A 21,015-nucleotide genomic window follows, 5' to 3' on the forward strand; every position below is an offset into this window, starting at 1 on the left:
CGTAGTAGGAGCTCAGGTAGTGCAAGTCATGATTAGCTGCTATTACAGGACTATTTACTTCTGCCCCCAAAGCCAAATCTTGCCCCAAGAACTCTTGGTCTTTTTTTTTTTTTTTCTTTTTTGAGACGGAGTCTCACACTGTTGCCCAGGCTGGAATGTGGTGGCACAATCTCGGCTCACTGCACCTCCGCCTCCGGGGTTTAAGCGATTCTCTGCCTCAGCCTCCCGAGTAGCTGGGATTACAGGTGCGTGCCACCATGCCTGGCTAATTTTTGTGTTTTTAATAGAGACGGGGTTTCACCATGTTGGCCAGGCTGGTCTTGAACCCCTGATCTCAGGTGATCCTTCCGCCTCCGCCTCCCAAAGTGCTGGGATTACAAGCGTGAGCCACTGCACGCGGCCTCTGAGCACATTTTAAATGACCTGTTTTCTTTGTGTTTTACTCTGTTTTATTTTATTTTTATTTATTTATTTTATTTTTTGAGACAGAGTCTTGCTCTGTCACCCAGACTGGAGTGCAGTGGCGCGATCTCGGCTTACTACAACCTCTGCTTCCTGGGTTCAAGTGATTCTCCTACCTCACCCTCCCGAGTAGCTGGGACTACAGGCACGTGCCACCACGCCTGGCTAATTTTTTTTGTTTTTGTTTTTGTTTTTTTGAGACGGAATCTTGCTCTGTTGCCCAGGCTGGAGTGCAGTGGCGCGATCTTGGCTCACTGCAAGCTCCGCCTCCCAGGTTCACACCATTCTCCTGCCTCAGCCTCCCGAGTAGCTGGGACTACAGGCGCCCACCACCACGCCTGGCTATTTTTTTGTATTTTTTTTAGTAGAGACAGGGTTTCACCATGTTAGCCAGGATGGTCTCAATCTCCTGACCTCATAATCCGCCCGCCTTGGCCTCCCAAAGTGCTGAGATTACAGGCGTGAGCCACTGTGCCCGACCAATTTTTTTTTGTATTTTTAGTAGATACGCAGTTTCACCATGTTAGCCAGGATGGTCTGGATCTCCTGACCTCGTGATCTGCCCGCCTTGGCCTCCCAAAAGGCTGGGATTACAGGTGTGAGCCACCATGCCTGGCCTTTATTCTATTTTAAAAGATTGATCAAAGTAGGACTATATGGAATCATTTCACAGAGAGACAGAAAGTGAGGAATGGAGGAAATCAGGCACTGATACCCAGCTCTTACAATCAGGAAACAGAACCTGGAAGATCTAAGTTACAAGGGAGCGGCCTTGCCCAAGACCCCGATCTCCACACTTGAGTCAACCTACCCCCAGCATGGGCGCCACAGGGGTGAGGTGCCTGAGCCCCCACATGCAGCCTGCCTGCCGCCCCCGCTGTCCCCATGCCACCTCCGCAGGGGAGACCTGGGGTGTTGGGGGAGGGTGGTGAACTGGGAGCTGAATGGTTGGTTGCAGGGACTGAAAGAGCCAGGCTCTGGAGCCTAAGGTGGGAGAGCAGGAGCCAAAGAGACTCCAGAGCTCAGGAGGAGAGCTTTGGCTGTGAAAAGAGTGGGACATCCTGGGTCAGGTGGCTGCCATCGCCCGAGGGAGTGGACCCAGAGAACAGTGAGAGGGTGAGAGGGGAGCCCCTGCCCACAGCGAGTCCAGGTTCAGCTCAGGGAGCCACCTTGCTGCAGGTCTTGCTGTCCGCTCAGCTGTTTTTTCCATCCCACTCGGCTCACCAGCCTTTTCTCCCTAGCTCTACCTTCTTGGATCTGATGAGCAGGCCTGGAAGTCACGGCCAGCGTACTTTGACCGTAGAGGATTTTGTGGCTGTGTCCCACCTGCAGCGCCAGAATTAGGTCCCTTTAGTGAGTCCCAGCACATGACCCCCAGCCAGGCCAGCAGCCCTGCAGCCTTTCCCAGCAGCTGGGGCTTGGGGCGCTTGGAAGAGTCTCCCACTGCCTGCACCGCTCTCTTGGCCTCCCCGCCCTTGGACCCTCCTGCAGGGCAACCTCCCAGCCTTTAGCCTTCTCACCTCTGCCAGTTTGCCAGCAAGTGCCTTCAAGAGTTTTTATGAGGCCCGGCATGGTGGCTCACGCCTGTAATCCCAGCACTTTGGGAGGCCAAGGCGGGCAGATCACCTGAGGTCAGGAGTTCGAGACCACCCTGGCCAACATAACAAAACCCCATCTCTACTAAAAGTACAAAAATTAGCTGGGCATGGTGGCGGGAGCCTATAATCCCAGCTACTCAGGAGGCTGAGGCAGGAGAATCGCTTGAACCTGGGAGGCAGAGGTTGCAGTGAGCCAAGATTGTGCCATTGCATTCCAGCCTGGGTGACAAGAGCGAGTGAGACTCTGTCTCAAAAAAAAAAAAAAAAAAAAAAGGTTTTTATGGAGTCTTTAGAGTAGAGAGGAACTGGAACTTTTGGATTTAGGAGCCCACCTCATTTTATAGATGAGGAAACAGAGGTGGTCTCTCGCCCGGGATCGCGCAGACAGTGACAGAGGGGCTAGGCTCAGACCAGGCTCCTGATGTGAGGCCCTGCTCTTCCCCTGCACCACTGATGGGTGCCTGACCAAGCAGAGGGAGGCAGCCTTGGCCGTTGGTGCCACACTTCTGATATTGTCCAAAATCACATTAGCTCTTCTTTTTTTCTGGGAGATAGGGTCTCGCTCTGTCACCCAGGCTGGAATGCAGTGGTGCAATCTCGGTTTACTGCAGTCTTGACCACCCAGGCTCAAGCGATTTTCCCACCTTAGCCCTGGGAGTAGCTGAGACTAGAGGAACATGCTACCATGCCCAGCTTTTTTTTTTTTTTTTTTTTTTTTGGAGACAGAGTCTTGCTCTGTCATCCTGACTAGAGTGCAGTGGCTCGATCTCAGCTCACTGCAACCTCTGTCTCCAGGTTCATGCGGTTCTCCTGCCTCAGCCTCCTGAGTAGCTGGGATTACAGGAGTGTGCCACCATGCCCGGCAGATTTCTGTATTTTTCGTAGAGACAGGGTTTTGCCATGTTGGCCAGGCTGGTCTGGAACTCCTGACCTCAGGAGATCCACCCGCCTCAGCCTCCCAAAGTGCTGGGATTACAGGCATGAGCCACCACACCCCGCCTAATTGTAATTTTTTTTTTTTGTAGAGACAGGAGCTCCCTATGTTGCCCAGGCTTGCCTCTAACTCCTGGGCTCAAGCGATCCTCCTGCCTTGGCTTCCGAGAGTTTTGGGATTACAGCTGTGAGCCACCACTCTCAGCCATCATTAGCTCTTTTTTGGGTGGTGGGGGAAGGGACTTCCCCATTTTCCTGTTGACCTGTTGAACTTCAAGTCACTGAAAAAACCTAAATTGTTTTATAACTTTTTGTTCTGATTGTAAAAATAATATATATTCACTATTAAAAAAATGGAGCGGGGAACAGTGGCTCACACCTGTAATCCCAGCACTTTGGGAGGCCAAGATGGGTGGATTACCTGAGGTCAGGAGTTCGAGACCAGCCTGGCGAACATGGTGAAACCCTGTCTCTACTAAAAATACAAAAAATTAATCGGGTGTGGTGGTGGGTGCCTGTAATCCCTGCTACTCGGGAGGCTGAGACAGGAGAGTAACTTGAACCCTGGGAGCCAGAGGTTGGAGTAAGTTGAGATCACGCCACTGCACTCCAGCCTGGGCGACATGAGTGAAACTCCATCTCAAAAAATATATATATTGGAAAATATTCCAAGATAGAATATAAATCTTTTTTTTTTTTTTTTGAGACGGAGTCTCGCTCTGTCGCCCAGGCTGGAGTGCAGTGGCCGGATCTCAGCTCACTGCAAGCTCCGCCTCCAGGGTTTACGCCATTCTCCTGCCTCAGCCTCCCGAGTAGCTGGGATTACAGGTGCCCACCAACTCACCCGGCTAGTTTTTTGTATTTTTTAGTAGAGACGGGGTTTCACCGTATTAGCCAGGATGGTCTCGATCTCCTGACCTCGTGATCCACCCGTCTCGGCCTCCCAAAGTGCTGGGATTACAGGCTTGAGCCACCGCACCGGGCCAGAATATAAATCTTAATGGCACTTACTGTTGTTTTTCCCACCCTGCACTTGGTTGTTTTGTTTTTAGGTATAAAAATAGGACTCTCCGTTCATCCTTGATAAGGCCGTCTGGCTACATCCCCCAGCTCTCCTGTGTCTCAGAATCTTGTATAGTTACCAGTTCTCGCTGGCACCTAGGCAGGACTCAAAAAATGCCTACGGTGTGACTGGCTGAATGAAGAGGCATCGGCTTTAGTGGAAACAGGGACGCCTTCCACTCCGCTCCTGGCTTCACTCCTCTCCCCTGGTGTCTGAGCCCACTTTCCTTCCCTGAAACACCTCCTCCTCTGTTCTACTCACATCCTCCTGCTCTTCCAGCCCAGCTGCAGACCCACCTCTTCCAAGAAGCCTTTGTTCTTTCTGATGCAAAAGACTGCTTTTGGGTTCCATAGTGTTTGTAGTTTGGCCACACCATTTGTTCTGGGTTAATCTCCTCTCTTTTTCCCAGTCAGCAGAGCCCTGTACACGTCTCGTTTCCCTCACAGCCGCCATCCAACAGAGCCTGGAGAATATTCTGGGCCGGAAATGTGACTGGCCCCGCCCTGCTAGGGAAGAGTTCGTCTGGGTGACACAGGGCACAGCACCCACCTGAGCTCATCTGAGGCGTGGGAGGAAGTGCAGAGGCTCAGAGGGAGCCTCTTCCACCCCTCCACTGCCCCGGCTTCCTGGAGGCATGTGCTGCCTCCTGAAGTTCATGTGGTGGGCAGTCCCCTGGGCTCCCAACAACGGGGCTGCATGTCTTGGGATAGGAAATGGGATTTAGTTGGCCTTTCACAGAGAGTTCTCTCTAGATAAGATAAATCCTTCATGCCCAGCTATTTAGAGACAGAAGATGGGTTAGGGCCCTTTTTAGTCCTGTGGGCTGACTACAGGGAGCCTTGGAAAAGGCTGTCTTCCCTCACCTCACAGCGCCTGGTACCAAGCCTTCTCACGCCTCCTGGAACAAGACCAGTGTCCCAGGCCTGTAGCTTTCTTATCCATCTGGCCAGGCCATGGTGGAAAAGCACAAATTGGGACTCAGGGACCAGGGGCCCCAAAGAGATCAGTCTCCCAGAGCAATCATGGTAAGCGACAGGGAAAGCCAGGCAAGCTCCAGATTTCCTCCTAGTTTGAATTTCCTAGAGGGACCCTACGTCCCCTCCTGCTTTCTCCATCCATAGCATGAGCAGCGTTACTGAGCAGACCCTGGGCCAGGCCGGGCGGGTAGCATCCTAGCTCCACTGCTGATCAGTCGTGAGACACTGTGTCAGCTGCCCAAATTCACTCTACCAGGGTGGGGGTGGCCACAGAACCTGCCTCCGAAGTGAGTTGAGTCAAGTGAGCCAATACACGTAACACACTTCTGAGTGTGCCTGGCACAGCACAAGTGCTGTGCAGGTGCGGCCGTCCCTAGGTGCCTGGACATAGGTGTGGCCATCCCTTGGTGCATGGACACAGGTGTGGCTGTCCCTAGGTGCATGGACACAGGTGTGGCCGTCCCTTGGTGCATGGACATAGGTGTGGCCATCCCTAGGTGCATGGACACAGGTGTGGCCATTCCTAGGTGCGTGGATGCAGAGCGTGGCTGTCCCTAGGTGCCTGGATGCAGAGTGTGGCTGTCCCTAGGTGCGTGGGCAGAGGTGTGGCCGTCCCTAGGTGTGTGGACACAGAGTGTGGCTGTCCCTAAGTGTCTGACCGCAAGTGATGTGAGCTTTGCACCCTCTTTTTGGGACTGTGGCTCCTCCTGTGGTCTAACCCTGGGGGGGGTTCCTGATAGGCCAAGACTGGATCCCTGGGTGACTACATAAAGCCTGGTGGTCTCAGCCTGGCAGAGGCCACCCGTCAGGATGCAGGGTGGTATGAGGCAGATGGACGGAGCCCAGGGGACCCCGCTGCTGCCACTGCCGAGAGCAGTGAATGCTGAACCAGGACTCAGCAGGCAGTGACTGTCCAAGGCCCTGGGCAGGTCACTTAAGCTATCTGGGCCAGGCTCTTGTCTTGACCAGGGCGCCCCCGGTGACTGAAACGAGGAAAGGTTTGGATAAGAATGCGTCAATCGTTTCGATTACTTCTCTGCATGGGGAAAAAGGGACCCATAAGACAAAAGCATCCAAAACACAGAAAACATTAGATCTCTAATTTTAATAGTTGAGAGGAAGGTTATAAAATAAAACAGACAACACAGAGCTTCATGACGGCCTCGGATTGGCAGTCAACCCAGGGATACAGAAATGTAAACAAAAACAGAGCTTCCAGATAACATTATTGTGTGCTATGTAACTTTCAGAATATGGCAGCTCCCCAGACACTCTAAAGTCAAGTGAAACAAGAGTTTTTAGAATCAATCTATACACATTTCAGAGGGCAGTCCAGGAAGGCGCTTTCCTCTTAGGTCAGCCCAGGGCTGGGCTTGAGCCTGAGCCCAGGGAGGTGTAGACACTACCCATTTTGGGCAGGGGAGGCCAAAGTGGTTCTGCTTCGGGTGGGGTTTGGCTTTAAGGGGCTGCCCCGCTGGCTGTGTTCTGGGGACCACTTTTGCCTTTGCCTCTGGCAGGCTGGCTCTGACCCCTGCCTGTCTTTCCGTTCGGCCCACAAGACACACACCCCTTTATACCCAGAATCCCTTTCCCAGCTGCAGCAAGGGAGCCAGCCAGCCAGCCAGCCAGCCAGCCAGGATGGCTCTCCCCACAGGCACTCCAAACGCCAGCCTGGCCAGGTGAAAAAGTCAGAAAAAAGGCAACAGATACAATTTGATAGCCATCAAATCCTCTCCTTCCTCTGGAAGTTTCTGAGGTGCTGGTCGTCATTCTGTCCCATTTTTTGCCACTGTGCTAGGGCTTTTGACTCAACCAAGAAAAGGGCCGGCCTTCCAGCCTGGCCCTGCAAGAGTGTCCTAGTGCTTCAGGTAGTGGATGGACATCGTCATTCGTCCCACCTGCTGCCCCTTAAAGCCCCAGAAGGCCACACCCTCAGCATCAGGCCAGCTCTCTAGGTCACTGGGGCTTGCCTTGACAGGATGTGCAGGGCAGAGCCTGGAGGGAAGAGCAGAAGATGCCACGTGCTGTTTGCAGGAGCAGCCATCCAGGGCACCGCTGGAGGAAGATCTTCCAGTGACCGTCTCAGCACGTACAAAGAATGGGGGTGGGCTGGGGCAGCCCCTGCCCAGAGCCAAGGCACAGAGGAGGTTTGAAATGTCCAGGATAAATAGAAGCGCATGGGAATGGAGAAAAGCCAGCTCCGTCCCACTCTTAAAAACATCGCCATTGGCACCAAAAATATATTAACATCTGTACATTTGTCATCTTTAAAAAAAAAAGGAAATAAAACCTTCTTGGCACCTTGCAGTTTATTTCTTAGAAATGAGGTGATATGTGGAAAGGCTTCCTGTGCGTGCACATGCACGCGCACACAGAGCAGTGCATACACACAAGCACACGCACACACACATGGCTGGGCACACATGTGTGCCTCTCCTTGCCGGAAGGACAGAGCCCTCCAGAACCCTGAGCATTAGAGGAAGCCCTGCCAGGTGGGGGGTTCGCTGCCAGCCCCCACCGCGGTTGTTTGCAGAGGTGCCCTTTGCCAGTGCTTTTGACTCTGCTGTCCACTGGGGACCTGCAGCCCCTGCCCTGTGCTGAGAGGCGGGGGCAGTGGGATCCTAGCTCGAATTTCCTCTGGGTAGGAAGTCCTGCTGCCAGGCACACAGTGCCTATCTCTGTGGGCGGCTGCTTCTAATTGAAGGCAGCCTTGGCCTCATCCCTTCTCCAGACATAGGCACATCTTCCCAGGCTCAGAGCAGCCTCAGACCATAAGTCAAAAATGCAAAAATGAGCAGAGGTCATTGCTGGGCCTGAGTGAGCACGTGTGCCCAGACGGGAGACCAAGGCACAGGGGCTCCAGTCCTGATCACTGGTGTTCGGGTGAGAGGTCGCAGGAGGGTGGGCTGGCCAGGCAGCTGGGAGGCAACCCTGGACCCTCTCAGGGCCTCTGGGAGCACCCCCAGGGCTCGAGCTACTCACAGGTGGGGGCTGCCCTGCAGCAAGGAAGTGACAGTGTTCTGTAGTGCCACGGCCACCTTCTTGGAGGTCTTGCGCAGCAGTGGGCTGTCAGGGTGGTGCTCCTTCAGGTGCAGGACGTGGCCCTCCTGGCTCTCAGATGTGCAGCCACACTCCTCACACACGTACAGCTTGGCCCGCCGCTCCTTGTACGCATACTTCTGCTGCACGCCGTGGATCTTCTTGAGGTGAGACTCCAGAGAGCAGCGCTGCGTGAAGGCCTTGTCACACAGGCTGCACTTGTAGGGCCGCACGCCTGCGGGGAGGACAGGGGCCAGCATCAGAGACCTGGCAGGGACTTGGGAGGCTGTCAGCTGCTTCTGGACACAGAAAGGACAGGACCCCTGCCTCTCGGGCCAAGGGATGGACGGGGACCTGTCCAACACCAATTTCCCGAGTGACTCTCAAATCAAAACTCCTAACTGATGAGCTCAGGAGGACTTGGGCCCTGAGCTCCGGGATGCCCTCCCAGGCTGCCCGTCACCGAGGGAGAGCGGGGGTGCTGGGCTTTTCCCGCACGGCCGCAGCCGGGTGGATCTGGCGTGCTTCTCCCAGCCACGGGCTTCTGCTTACCAGTGTGAGTTCGGACGTGTCTCTTGAGGTCGAAAGTGTCATTGAAGCCCTTCCCGCAGTACGTGCAGAGGTGCCTCTTGACGTCGTTGTGACACTTCATGTGGCGGTTCAGCATGCGCTGGTAGGTGAAGGCCTTCTGGCAGATGTGGCAGGTGAACAGATCTCCACTGGGACTGTCCCCAAGGGTCACCTGTGGGTGAGGACAGCATTGCTGACAGACCTCCAGAAGTCAGGGCCACAGGCTGGCAGACTGGGAAGACGTGGATGCCAGCCCCCAGTGCCCCTGAGGAGGGTGGTGCCCACCTCCCAGAGGCCACAGCTCTGTGCCATCTGCCCGGAGATCGGCACTCCTCTGCAGAAACCTTGGCCCAGGTCCCAGGTCAGTCTCTGCCTACATCTCATTTGTGCCATGTCTTACGAGCTGGACACAGGTCTACACGCACGCCCCTGGCCCTCAGAGACAGCGTGAGTGGCATTACCTTCATCTTGGTGCGCAGGAAGCCATGGTCTCTGCTCTGGGGGTCTGTCAAGGGTCCCATGTCTTCAGAGGGCAGCTGGGCCACCACACAGGGCCCAGGGGCCACACTGTAGCTAGAGTCTCGAAGGCTCATGTTCAAAGCCAGGGGGCAGGAAGGGGGTTCGGCCACAGAGGGCTCCGGCTCCCGGTAGGGTTGTGGTGGGCAGAAGCCCAGGCTGACTGGGGAGAGAACACACAGGTGAGGGGCTTGGTAGAGAAGAGAGGATCCAGCGGGGTTTCTGGAAGCTTCCCTATCCATGAGATGGCTGGAACCTGGAGACTCTGTCCCTCCCATCGCAGACGTGTGGCAGAGTGGGACTGCCCCGACCACCACTGCTGTACCGCCCTCCTGCCCTATTAAGGTAATTGCAGGTGATGCCAGCCAAACGCCACTGCCCGCTGAGTAATTTGTGTCTTAGCGGAACTGGGAGGACCGAATTGCCCTGCCAATTATCCCTCTGGAGTTGTCTGCCTGCCCCACCTGGGCCAGTCCCTCTGAATTCCAGGCCTCATCCACTCTCCTACAGGGACAAAGGGCACTGGGAGCCGGAGCCCTCTGTGGCCGAACCCCCTTCCTGCACCCTGGTTTTGAACATGAGCCAGTGGAGACCTTCTGCACAGGGACAGCTCTTGCAGCTGCATCAGAATGGTCCCCGGTGGTCTGGGCCGCTCCAGGCCTCTCCTCCGACAGATTTGGCTGCTGGTCTTGGGGGTGTGGGTGGTCCTAGCCCTGCCTCCCACCCCCACCCCAGCAGGCCGGTCCCTGCTGTTGTAGCCCAGGGCTCCAGGCTCTCCACTCCCAGCTGGTCCCAGCTCTGCGGGGAAACAGGCCAGGTGGGTGGAACAGGGAGGAGGTCTGGGAGCTGCAGGTGGATGCAGCCTAACAGTCTCGGCGGCCTGCCCAGGCTTATGCAACCCTCCCCCTCGGCAGGACCGCTCGCTGGGGCATGTCGGGCTGGGCTCCCTCAGCAGCGGCAGCACCGATACCTGGCAGCCCTTGGATGCAGCCACGCCCCACGGCAGGCACCTCACACCGAGCGGGCCAGGGAGGCTTGGCTTCAGACCCTAAGCCCGGTGCTGACTACAGACGACCAGAAAGAGAGCACTCTTGAGGGACACAGAGAGACAATTCTCAAAGCCAACAGAGCTGGGGCAAATTTTTCAACTTAATATTTTTCTTCCAAAGACCCTGAGCTCAGTACTTGAAACCCGTAAGCTAAGGACATCCTCCAAGCTTCAGAAGGAAAAATCACCAGGGGCCTATGACCTACAGGATGAGTGAGCTTCTGAGGGAGGCTGATGTGGGATTGCAGAAGCAGGAGCATGGCCCTGTGCACCCTGCCGCCCCGCAGTCGGCGAGGCAGAGAACGGGCAAGGGCCCAGGCAGGAGGGCTGCTGCCCTCACCTCTTCTCCCAGAGGACAGGGACGTGGGGGAAGCAGAGGAATGTGGTTGTGGAGCAAGGGTGCGTTTGACAGTGCTGAAGTTTCGGGAGAGGCCCCAGCCCTCGCCCCCTCAAAACACAACAAAGGTCTGAGAGAGAAGAATGCGCCCGCCGCCGCCCAGAACCCGTCCTGCAGGCACTGGCGTCCGTCTGTCCGGGGGCCTTTAATGGGCCACCTCATTCCTAGGGTTGATTCACCAGCGCCTGGCCCAGGCCTGGCCTCTGGGCTGGCATTGCACCTCTCTCTGAGCCTGAGTGTCGGGGTCTGGCTGTCTACCCCGGCTTGTTCCCCTGCCACAGGAGCTGTCTGGCTGGGGGTGGGCAGGGGCGATGGTGAGCTTCTCATGCAGGCTCACCAGCTATTGGAGACCTTGGCTGAGAATTCAAAGCTGGATGACATTTTCCATTTCTCAATCCAGGTGGAGACAAACAGGAACCCCTACCCTCCTCTGCCTGTCAGTACTGGATGGTGTGAGCGAGGTCCCCCAGCCGCACCACAGCAGGAGACAGCAGATGAGGGATGGGCTGAGCCCACAACGGTGGCTGCTCTGGGCTGTTCTGCTCCACCAGAGGGAAGGCTCATGGTCAGGGTCCTGAGATCCATGCATTTGGGAGGTAGACCTGTATCCTTTGCCCGCCTCTGCTGTTCCACACAAACCTGGCCGAGCTGGTGCTGGGAGACCGGGGCCAGAGAGAGTGGGCCTGCCTGCTTTGGCTCTCTGGTCCACCTCCACCGTGAGGGAGGGGCAGAGGAGGCTGGACGGGCGGCCACCCGCCGCCAGGGTGGGGATGTTTGCCTCATCCCACCCACCCTGCCAAACCTGTCTCCCTGCCACCCCCATGAGCATGTCCCTCCTGTGACCACACGCACAGGGAGTGCGCACTGGCGTGCCACCTGGCACTGAGTGTCGCTGAGTGGCAGGAGGCAGGAAGCAGAACTGGTTGGGCCCTGCTTGTGGTGCTCTCTGTCCCTAATTAGATGTTTCCGGCAAGGCGGTGGCGCTGTGACCACTCATCACCCACCCACAGCTGTGGAGTATGGCAAGGCCAAACTAGCCTGGCCCTCTTCCTACTGCCTGGGGGCTTATGGGTCCCCTCCTGCTCGCCCAACTTGCCTCTACCTGGACAATGTTTAGGGCCAGGCCCAGAGCAGAGGCACGGACACCGAGGAACTGTGTCCAGGGCAGTTGCCCATCGAGGCCTGTCTCCTGCCTTAGCCTCTGTAAGTCCTCCATCTCTTGGATGGAAAGCTGTTGGCCCAGATGTTGGGCATGAGGCCTGTCCCTGGCTGTCTGGAGAGAGCAAATGAAGCAGATGCAAGGATGACCCCCTCCTGGGCCCCGCTGACCACATGGGTGCTGCCCCGGAACATGGGGGTCAGCCCAGTTCTGAAGGTGAGACGGCATGTCAGCACAGTGCAGCTGCTTTTCAGCAGCCTTACACCCTTATCAGGAAGGGCTGGTGCCCCCGTGCCCATCTCCTCTGTTCCCTGTAGGTCAGCTAGCAAATCATCCAAAAGGACCCAGCACCAGCCAGAGGCAGGCCAGCCCAGAAACGCATGGGCCAGTCTCTGCTCTTTCTGTTCCCACTGTGAACTTCCAGAAGTTCCTTCAGACAGTATATTTTCCCTCTTTCCCAACCACTTTTCACTGGGTATCCACAAAGAAGTTAAAACTGTGCCTTGGACCTCCTGCCAGGGTGCCCGCCCAGAACAGTGGGGGCAGTGCTTCCTGTGGCAGCCCCCACCCAGCCGGGCACAGGCCCAGTGTCCCTGTGGGACTCCATCCAGGACTTGCTGAAATGGCCGATGATACAAAGGAGCCCCGACTTCACCCATGGCCAGCTTCCCTCGCCATCCTCCCTGCGGCCAAAGGACTTGCCCTCACCTGTTCTTTCCAGGACAAATCCTCTGCCAGGTTTCCGCCTCAGGACACCCAAGCTCAGCACAGACAGCCTAGCAGCCTGGGTGACAGGATCCCGGCGGACAGGTAGGAGTCTCAGCTAGCTGGCTGCCCAGGCCCATCCTGCTCCTCTGTCTCTATCCACTGTGTGGCTGTCCGCTCTCCCAGCCCCACTCCCTGGCAAGCACAGCAAACATCTCCTTCGCTGCCAAACACGGCCAAGGAACCACTACAGGGTAACCATCCCATCGGAGGCTGGAGCTCTCCCCATCCTCACCCCCGACGCATCCTCGGGCCCCAAAGCTCACTCTCAGCCTTCCTGACCAGCTGGAAAGAGACCTGCCCAAGTGCCCACACTACCTAGCGGTAGAGCCAGGCTGGGCCGCATTCCTTGAAGGAAGCTCCAGTGTCCCACCGCCCAGCTTGCTGGCCTCCCTGAGCGCGAGTGTCCACCAGGCTAGTGGCAGAGCAGACCGTGGCCAGCCCAGTGACAGAGGGGAGGCTGGGAAACCTGGAAGAGGCCCTGGGATGCTCCTTGACTCCAGCTTCCAGTCTGTCCTCAGGTGCCTTCTGACCTGGAGATTTCACTCAGCAGGGGGTGGGGCTCTGCTGGGGGGTTGGGAGAACCAGCTTCAACCCTGTTCCTGGAGCCCTTCCCTGGTCAGTCCAGGAGGTAGAATTTACCCCCTGGGTACAGGTGCCTGGGTTTATCCTCAAGGAACCAGGCATTACTCCCTGTCACTCCAAGTCAATATTGACATAACAAAGGAAGGCGAGGGGAGGGCAGTTGTGGGGGGGGGTGGCTCAAGGTGGCTTCCTAGCCAGTAATCCTTTCAAGTCTCCAGGGCGCATGCATGGAGCTGTCTTCACCTCTTCCCAGGGGAAAGATTCTGCCCTGGGAGTGAGAAGCTCTAGAACTCTACCTGGGGGAGAGAGGCTGATGTGATTGTCAAACTCGGGCCCTGGAATCAGTGCTGTCGGGCTGGGGCCCAGCACCTCTGGCCAGTAAAACCTTCCCCTTCCAGGTGGTCTCTGGGAGGCTTTGAGGGTCTCAGAGGAACCTGGCAGCAAGGTCAGAACTCAAACACTCCCACGTTCCTGGGCCCTCCACTGGAAATAGGGTCAACGCTTAGCTGGTCACAACGTTCCAGGAATCTGTGAGGCGAACGGAAACGTGCCCAGCTGGCTCTGGGGTCATGGTTGGCTGGTGATGGAATGGCCCCGCCAGGGGACAGGCCAGCACAAAACACACCCCCACTCTCCAGCCATCTGAGGCACCCGAGCGTGGACTGTGGACACTCCCTTTCTCATTGCCAAAAACTCTGGGAAAACTCTTCAGTGGGCCACACGGCTTTCAGAGGTAAAATTAAGTTCTCTATCTTCTACCCTTTACTTGACCCACAGGATTCTCTCCTTGCCAGAGAGATGAGGACAAATTCTCTCTTCATCCTTGAGATTGGACTCCCATCACACATCCTGGAGGAGCCTACAGAGAAGCCGGCAGGTCTCCCTCACCTGGACAGTGGCAGCCGGTGGCCCGGACCACCCAGAGGCCCTCCCCTGCACCTGATGGGACAGCCCCTGGGGCATAAGTCTCCCCTGCCACTTCCACTGTGGCCACTAGAACTGTGGTGGAGAAAATCGCTAGGACACAAAGAAGTCAATGATTTCAACAAACGGAATTTCTTTGTTCTTTGTAAAAGTCAACACATGATCTGTTACTGATTGGGATGTGAAATAAAACTAAAAATAACAGCACAGGCCGGGCGCCGTGGCTCAAGCCTGTAATCCCAGCACTTTGGGAGGCCGAGACGGGCGGATCACGAGGTCAGGAGATCGAGACCATCCTGGTTAACACCGTGAAACCCCGTCTCTACTAAAAAATACAAAAAATTAGCCGGGCGCGGTGGTGGGCGCCTGTAGTCCCAGCTACTCGGGAGGCTGAGGCAGGAGAATGGCGTGAACCCGGGAGGCGGAGCTTGCAGTGAGCTGAGATCCGGCCACTGCACTCCAGCCCAGAGCGCGACTCTGTCTCAAAAAAAAAAAAAAAAAAAAAAAAAAACAGCACACTGAGCCTGGCTCGGAGTTCAGCTCACCTTTACCACGGTCCAAGTTCAGTTTATCAGATTCCAAGGAGCAGCTAAGCAGCAAGTCAAACATAGGTGAGGGCGGAGGGCCGAGCGGGGAGGGGGCTCCGGCCCTGTGCGTGCCCCCACAAACCCCCAGGTAGAGAACCAGCCAGTTCACCAGGGATGGTGGCCAAACAAGAAGCTATAAACAGAATCCTGAGCCCACACCCTAATCTGCCACAGGTGAGAAGGCCACTCACGTCCCTTTTTGCCTCAGTTTCCCCAATGGGGTTATCAGGGTCTTCTGGCACATTCCCTTGTTTTAAGGAACTGTGAAACAGGGGTCCCCTTGAGATCAGGTTAAGCTGTGAAACATCCTGCCAGCACCACAGGCCACAAAGACCTCACCACACTGTCTTCAACAGCTGATTCAGGAGGGAAACTGAGCAAGAGCCCTCACAGGGCCCCTCACTGCTGCCCTCATTTCCCCACTTTCCTACAAGGCCTGGGGCGGTGCCAGGGAGTCTGCAGATCAAGGGTCAAAGTCAGTTGGTTAATTACTCCCCCTCCCCCCTCGGAGGGGCTGGGCTGGGCGTTCAGAGCGTCCCCGCCCCGCCCCCACGGCCTGGGGAGGGGGCGCTCGGAAGGAAGCAGGCTTTCTCCAGACCAAAGACTTTGTTGGGGGTTGGGGAGGACAGAAGGGATAGGAGTGTTCTTGGGGCGTTCAGGGGAAGATGCCGCTGGAGGAAGAAGCAACTCGGGTTACTCATTCACAGTCGACGCTGTCTAGGCGTTTGCCAAAAATAACTGGGTACACCAGCTTCCCCGGGCCTGGCCCCCCGCTGTGGGGTGGGCTCCCTTCAGCTGCTTTCTATGCAATTGTGTCCTCCGCCAAGGTGAAGGAAGTGCGTTTCTAGCAGACGTGAGACCCGATCCCACCTCTGCTTTAAGGGCAAGAGGGGCGCAGCGGGCGCCTGCCCTACCGTCTCGGCGCACTGCGCGGGACCAGGAGCCGGAGCCCCACGAAAATTTGGGGGCCCACACCCCCCACCGGCTCGACCCTCACTCCGACCCGGCCACCAGTGTTGTCGGGGAGGAGGAAGGACCTGTGCGAGCGGCTGGAGCTCAGAGTCTTTTAACACAAATCTCGGCCGAAACTCCAGCTCGCTCCCCGCCCCCCAAAGTGGCATCGCTCCAGTGCCCTCCTCCCGCCTCATGCAAATCCCGGTTTTCTGGATTTACGACGTCGGAGCCGAGGGTCGCCTGAGCGGTGACACACCCCACTGCCTCCTCTGTGCCGCGGTTCAGGGGGTGGGGGTAAGCGGTTCCGCGCCCCCTATACTCTGGGAGCGGCTCCGCTTCCACCATGCAGCCCCCGCCCCCACCGGCGCTCTTCCGCCGGCCCCGCCCCCGCCCCCTGTGCCCCGGGTCGGGAGCCGCAGGCCCACCCAGCCTGGGCCGCGGCCGCATTCAGCCCCGGAGCCCACACCGCGCCTGCCGTCCGGCTCCGCGGACCTACCTGCGCCCGCCCGCAGCCTCGACGCCGTGGCGGGCGTCCCAGGCCGGAGGGCGGCTGCCTCACCTGGCACGTAGATCTCGCCGCGCTCCTCGTCTGGGAGCTCGCTCCAGTTCCTCTTGCACGTGGAGACGCACGGCTTCTTCACCAGGAACGCGCGGGGCATTTTCGAACCCTCGTCGCTGGACACGGGCCGCTTCCGTAACTGAAGCCGGGAACCGTCCCACCTTTGCGGGGCCGGGCTGAACGCCGGGAACGGGGCACAGCAGGGAAGGAGTCGCTAAGGCGCCCCTACGTTCCGGGGAAGGTCCGAGCCCGGACGGCGCGCGCCGGTTCCAACTCCGCAGAGTGTCGCCGTCTTCCCTGCAAACGAGGTCCCTTGAGGCCAGGTGCACCGGGAAGCGGCAGGTAAGCGTCTCCCGGCTCGACTGGCGTCCCCGCGGCCGCTCGGGAAGTCTTAAAGTGCGAGCCGGACGGACGGGTTGACGCTTTATTGGCTCGCGGCGGTGTGTGTTGGTGGCTGGGGCGGGGGGGTGGGGGGCGGTGATCTGATCTAATTAGCTTGGAGTGGCCTGGGGAGCGACAGCGCATGCGTTGGGAAATAACGGTGACAACCCACCTATTTGTTACCTGTCGAACCGGTTTCCATTCCGCTGCGGGTGAGGTGGCCTCGCGGCCCGGGCGGGGCGGCCGGGCAGGGCGGGGGGCGGGCGTCGGGCACTCTGCCCCTGGCTGCCCAGCGGGCCCGGCTCCAGCGGGACCTCCCAGCCAGGCGTACCGGCGTTTGCAAACAGGGGTTTCGGAGGGAGCAGAGCAGGGAGGGAGGGGGCAACGTTATTTGCACCGGCGCTGGCACGCTCCGCGGGTGATGACACGAAACTCGTCCAACTGGGGCCGGCCCAACCCGGCGCGCCCGAGGCTCCTGGGGAGGCGCGAAGCCGCCGGGCGGGAACGGGCGGCCCGGTCCGCACTTGTTGAACCGGGCCTGGGCCCAGGCGGCGTGGGATCCCAAAGGCCTGGCTGAGCAACTCGTGGCTCAGCCGGTGGGTGTTTGCTGGGCGCCGGCTTCGTGCGAAAAGGCACGCAGGGCCGCAGGAGCGTCCCCGGCCGGTGTGTGGGGAGGCGCGGACCGCGCGACCGAGTACCCGGCAGAGAACCCGCGTTCTGCCCTGAAGCCTTCACGGAGGAAGTGGCTTCAACTGCGCGGAGTGCGCCGAGAGCCCGACAGACCCCCACGTCTTGGCCACTGGGACTTATGCACCCTCAAAAACTCTCCTTGTCCCAAATGGGTGGATTTCAGGTGCAGCCAGGCTGGTGGAGTGCGGAGGGCTGGGGACCTCAGACCGGGAAAGGCCCAGCCGCCTTTGACCTGCTACGGCCACCGCGGAGAGCTTCCTACCCACGGCCTGCCCTGGGCTGAGGTTCAGCCTGGGACCCGCGCCCCCAGCCACTCATCATACTCTCCTCAGGCCCCAGGCCCATGTGGAGGGATGCCCCCGCTCCTCAGAGGCCTCCATGAAGCCCACGCTCCCATCCCATCGTGACACTTTGGGGTTGGCTGGGCTTCCCTCACTCGCTGACCTACTTAAGGGCAGGGATGGGGCGTTCGCGTTTGCCTCTTCCCCTGCCTTTCCAAGGGCTGTGACCTCCACTCTGATCCCAGCCAGACCTTTGAGTTCAACTGACATTAAGTGAACACCTGGTATGTGCCTATCTTTTGAGGTGAATCCAGGAGAAACAACCTTAAACCACTCTCTGTCCAGGAGAGAGGTGCAGTTAGTTCATTCGTTCAACAAGTATTGATTGAGCAGTTTTGTTGTGCCACCCCCTGATGGGCTGGTACACAGTGGGTGCTCGGTGGATACTATGGTGAAGTCTTCACAGATGTCCCTAGACACAAGGTGCAGTCTTCCCCATCAGGGGAGCAACTCCAGTGTCCAGAAGGACAGGACACTGGGTAAATAAAGTGAAGCCGGCCAAGGGAACCCCTCCCTGCACAAGGTGTGGTTACAGGGTGTGGAATGGGGCCCGAGGTGGGAGGCAGTGTTGTCTACTGCTATATGCCCAGCTGTGCCTGGCACAAAGTGGGTTATCAATAAATGTTTGTTGAATGAATGAATATCCTCTTTTCTTGATTCCCGTGACCCATTCACCTTTCACAGTCCAACTTTTGGTAGAGACACAGATAGAGGAAGACAATACTACAAATTCAGTGACAAAAGACAACTGACCCTGGTGGTCAGGGGGAGAACAGAGTGGGTGGGAACTGGAGAGAATGTGCCTATCTGAAAGGCAGCCACAATCCTGTCATTCAGGTGCACAAACCTCACATGGCCACAGCTTTCCATTTTCCAAGAGAAGCCAGAAGTCCAGATTTGTAAGTGAAACTGACTTAATTTTTAAATGTTAGCTCAATTTTTTTATTTTTAAAATAATTTTAAGAGTTGGGGTCTCACTAGGTCACCTGGGCTGGAGCACAGTGGTGCAATCTTGAATTACTGGGCTCAAGTGATCCTCCTGCCTCAGCCTCCTGAGTAGCTGGGACTACAGGTGTTTACTACCACACCCAGCTAATCAAAAAAATTTAAAACATGGAATGGGTCCAACAAAACATCTTTGTGGGTTAGGTTTGACCCACAGGCCGCAGTGTGTGGTGTGGCTGTCTTCTTGGGCAGCTCAGGAGACAGACGATGTATGTGACGGCGGGGAAACATGTAGTTGAACTGTGAGTGCCATGAAGGCTGGCGCCCTCTGCTCTGTTCACATCTAGCAGCATATCTCTGTTCATCTAGCAGCACAGTGCCAGCTACATGGCATTCATTCATCCCTAAATTCATCCCTTAATTTCTGAGAACCTGCTGTGCCAGGCACTGAGATTCTACAAAGCAAGGCAAACAAATAAGGAAACAAGTAAGCATAAGCATAAGACGCAAACAAAACATTTGGCAAGAGAATGTGATGGTGGCAGGTAGGGGTGCTGAGGCCTGAATGAGAGGGAGGAGCCAGCTGTGCAGAGCAGAGAAGACAATGACCAGCAGAAGGAACAGCTGATGCCAAGGCCACAAAGCAGGAGTGAGTCTAGTGTGTGTGCCACAAACCCAAATGCAACTTGGCTGTGCGGTGAGGGGAAGAAAGGGCAGGGGAGCTGAGGTTGGAGAGGCAGGTGGGCCACACGAGGTGCTGTTAAAACCCAGGCCAGGCCTCTCCTCGGCTCATACCCTCCAGTGGCTTCACTGCAGCTGGAATAAGAGGCTGAGGCCTGGCGTGCTGGGGCCGCCCCTGACCTCCCAATTCCCTTCCAGCTGGGTCCCTGTATGCCAGTCACACTGCTGTCTCCTGCATCCCCTGAACAAGCCTTGGCCTGTTCCCAGATCTGGCCCTCCTCCTGATGCTCCTTCTGCCTGGAACACATTTCCCTACTGGATTACTGGCCACCTTTCTTCATTCAGGTTTCAACCAAATGTCCCCTCTTCTGAGGGGCCTCTCCATCCACCCCAGCTAAATCCTTGTCCCCCGCCACCTCTGTCCCACTATCCTATTTTCTTTGCCACAACTTTCACTCTGTGGCATTTTGTTTTGTCTTCCTTGTTTATTGTTGGTTCTCCTCCCCACCACTGCAAGTTCTGAACTTGAGGGACCCCTTTGTATTTTTTTTATTTTTTATTTTTTATTATTTTATTTTATTTTATTTTGAGACGGAGTCTCGCTCTGTCACCCAGGCTGGAGTGCACTGGCCGGATCTCAGCTCACTGCAAGCTCCGCCTCCCGGGTTCACGCCATTCTCCTGCCTCAGCCTCCTGAGTAGCTGGGACTACAGGCGCCCGCCACCTCGCCCGGCTAATTTTTTGTATTTTTTAGTAGAGACGGGGTTTCTCCGTGTTAGCCAGGATGGTCTCGATCTCCTGACCTCGTGATCCACCCGTCTCGGCCTCCCAAAGTGCTGGGATTACAGGCTTGCGCCACCGTGCCCGGCCCCTTTTTATTTTTACTTTTTGTGCCTCTGCTGGTCTGGCGTGGGACCCCTTTTTAAATGCCATTTTAAATAGCTTTATTTAGATAGAATTCATATACCATCAAATTCACCCTTTTATAAAATGTACAATTCACTGGTTTTTAGTAACCTCACAGAGCTGTACAACCAGCACCACTAAATCTCAGAACATTTTCATCGCCCCAAAGAAAACCCTGTACTCATTAGCTGTCACTGTGTCTCCCCTCTCCGTGGCCCAGCACCCACTATCTGCTCTATCTCCATGACTTTGCCTATCGATTCGTTCTTTCCTAAGCCTTCCTGTATCTCCAGCAGCCAGGCCCGCGAGGGTGTGTTTGTTGTAGCCCGATTTTACAGATGAGAAAACTGAGGCTCAGAACCCTTGGGAAACTGACTTTCCCTTTTCCAAGCCTTGTGTCTAGTGTCTGCCCATAACTGGGCTGCATGGGGAGGACAGAAACTCAGCAGGAGGAGAAATGAGACAGGGCATGGAGTGGGGAATTCCCAGCTCAGCATCCGGCAGTGGCCCACACCTGGGCCCTCGGCTGGCATGTTGCTGTCGAGGGTGAGTCTGATGACAGTCTGAGCTCAGCTCCATGCTTGGCTTTGCCAGGGACAGAGCCAGCACCACCCGCCCATAGGGGAACAGACAGGTGAGAACAGGGCCCACCCAGGGACCTGGACACCCAAGAGGGCCAAGGGTACCTGGTGTAGGGGGAGGACCAGGTCAGATGCAACAAGGGGCTGTTTGTGAAAGTCGAGGCTCCACCTCTGAGGGGCTCTGTGACTGAGTGACCGCACCTCTGTGGGCTTCCCTTTCCTCATCTGGTACCCACCCTCGGTACTTGAGTGCTGTGAGCCTCAGTAAGTCCATGCAGATTCGTCCACTGCAGCATTGGAGACCACAAGTGGGTTCCCTCCCTCCAGACCCTCAGCCTCAAGGAGCCAACACTC

The 21,015-nt window shown here is 56.8% G+C and overlaps 1 protein-coding gene across 4 annotated transcripts; it reads right to left on the minus strand.

Annotated features, from left to right (window-relative positions):
• Nucleotides 1-6,119: 6,119 nt before the first annotated feature.
• OVOL1 (ovo like transcriptional repressor 1) lies at nt 6,120-16,572 on the minus strand. 4 transcript variants are annotated; one of them, XM_050756782.1, is made up of 4 exons: nt 16,137-16,572; nt 9,104-9,321; nt 8,625-8,814; nt 6,120-8,307 (listed from the first exon to the last, which is right to left on the minus strand). In XM_050756782.1, exons 1-4 carry the CDS (start codon nt 16,234-16,236, stop codon nt 8,012-8,014), a joined length of 804 nt encoding a protein of 267 aa, XP_050612739.1. In that variant the 5' UTR covers nt 16,237-16,572; the 3' UTR covers nt 6,120-8,011. The 4 variants fall into 4 exon arrangements, with proteins under 4 accessions (XP_050612739.1, XP_050612740.1, XP_050612741.1 ...); XM_050756783.1 differs by having other exon boundaries at nt 16,074-16,138; XM_050756784.1 differs by lacking the exon at nt 16,137-16,572 and adding an exon at nt 12,471-14,488.
• Nucleotides 16,573-21,015: the final 4,443 nt, after the last annotated feature.

Source organism: Macaca thibetana, chromosome 14 (genome assembly GCF_024542745.1).
Source record: "Macaca thibetana thibetana isolate TM-01 chromosome 14, ASM2454274v1, whole genome shotgun sequence".
Classification (NCBI taxonomy): Eukaryota; Metazoa; Chordata; class Mammalia; order Primates; family Cercopithecidae; genus Macaca; species Macaca thibetana.

Bases quoted from the DNA above. Each gene is read 5' to 3' on its own strand.
- OVOL1 (XM_050756781.1), bottom strand. From the start codon at position 9,436: ATGGGAGGGACAGAGTCTCCAGGTTCCAGCCATCTCATGGATAGGGAA. The intron at 8,815-9,103 runs GTAATGCCACTC...CCTCACCCACAG, and splicing joins TCCTGCGCACCAAGATGAAG to GTGACCCTTGGGGACAGTCC. The intron at 8,308-8,624 runs GTAAGCAGAAGC...TCCTCCCCGCAG, and splicing joins ACACGTCCGAACTCACACTG to GCGTGCGGCCCTACAAGTGC.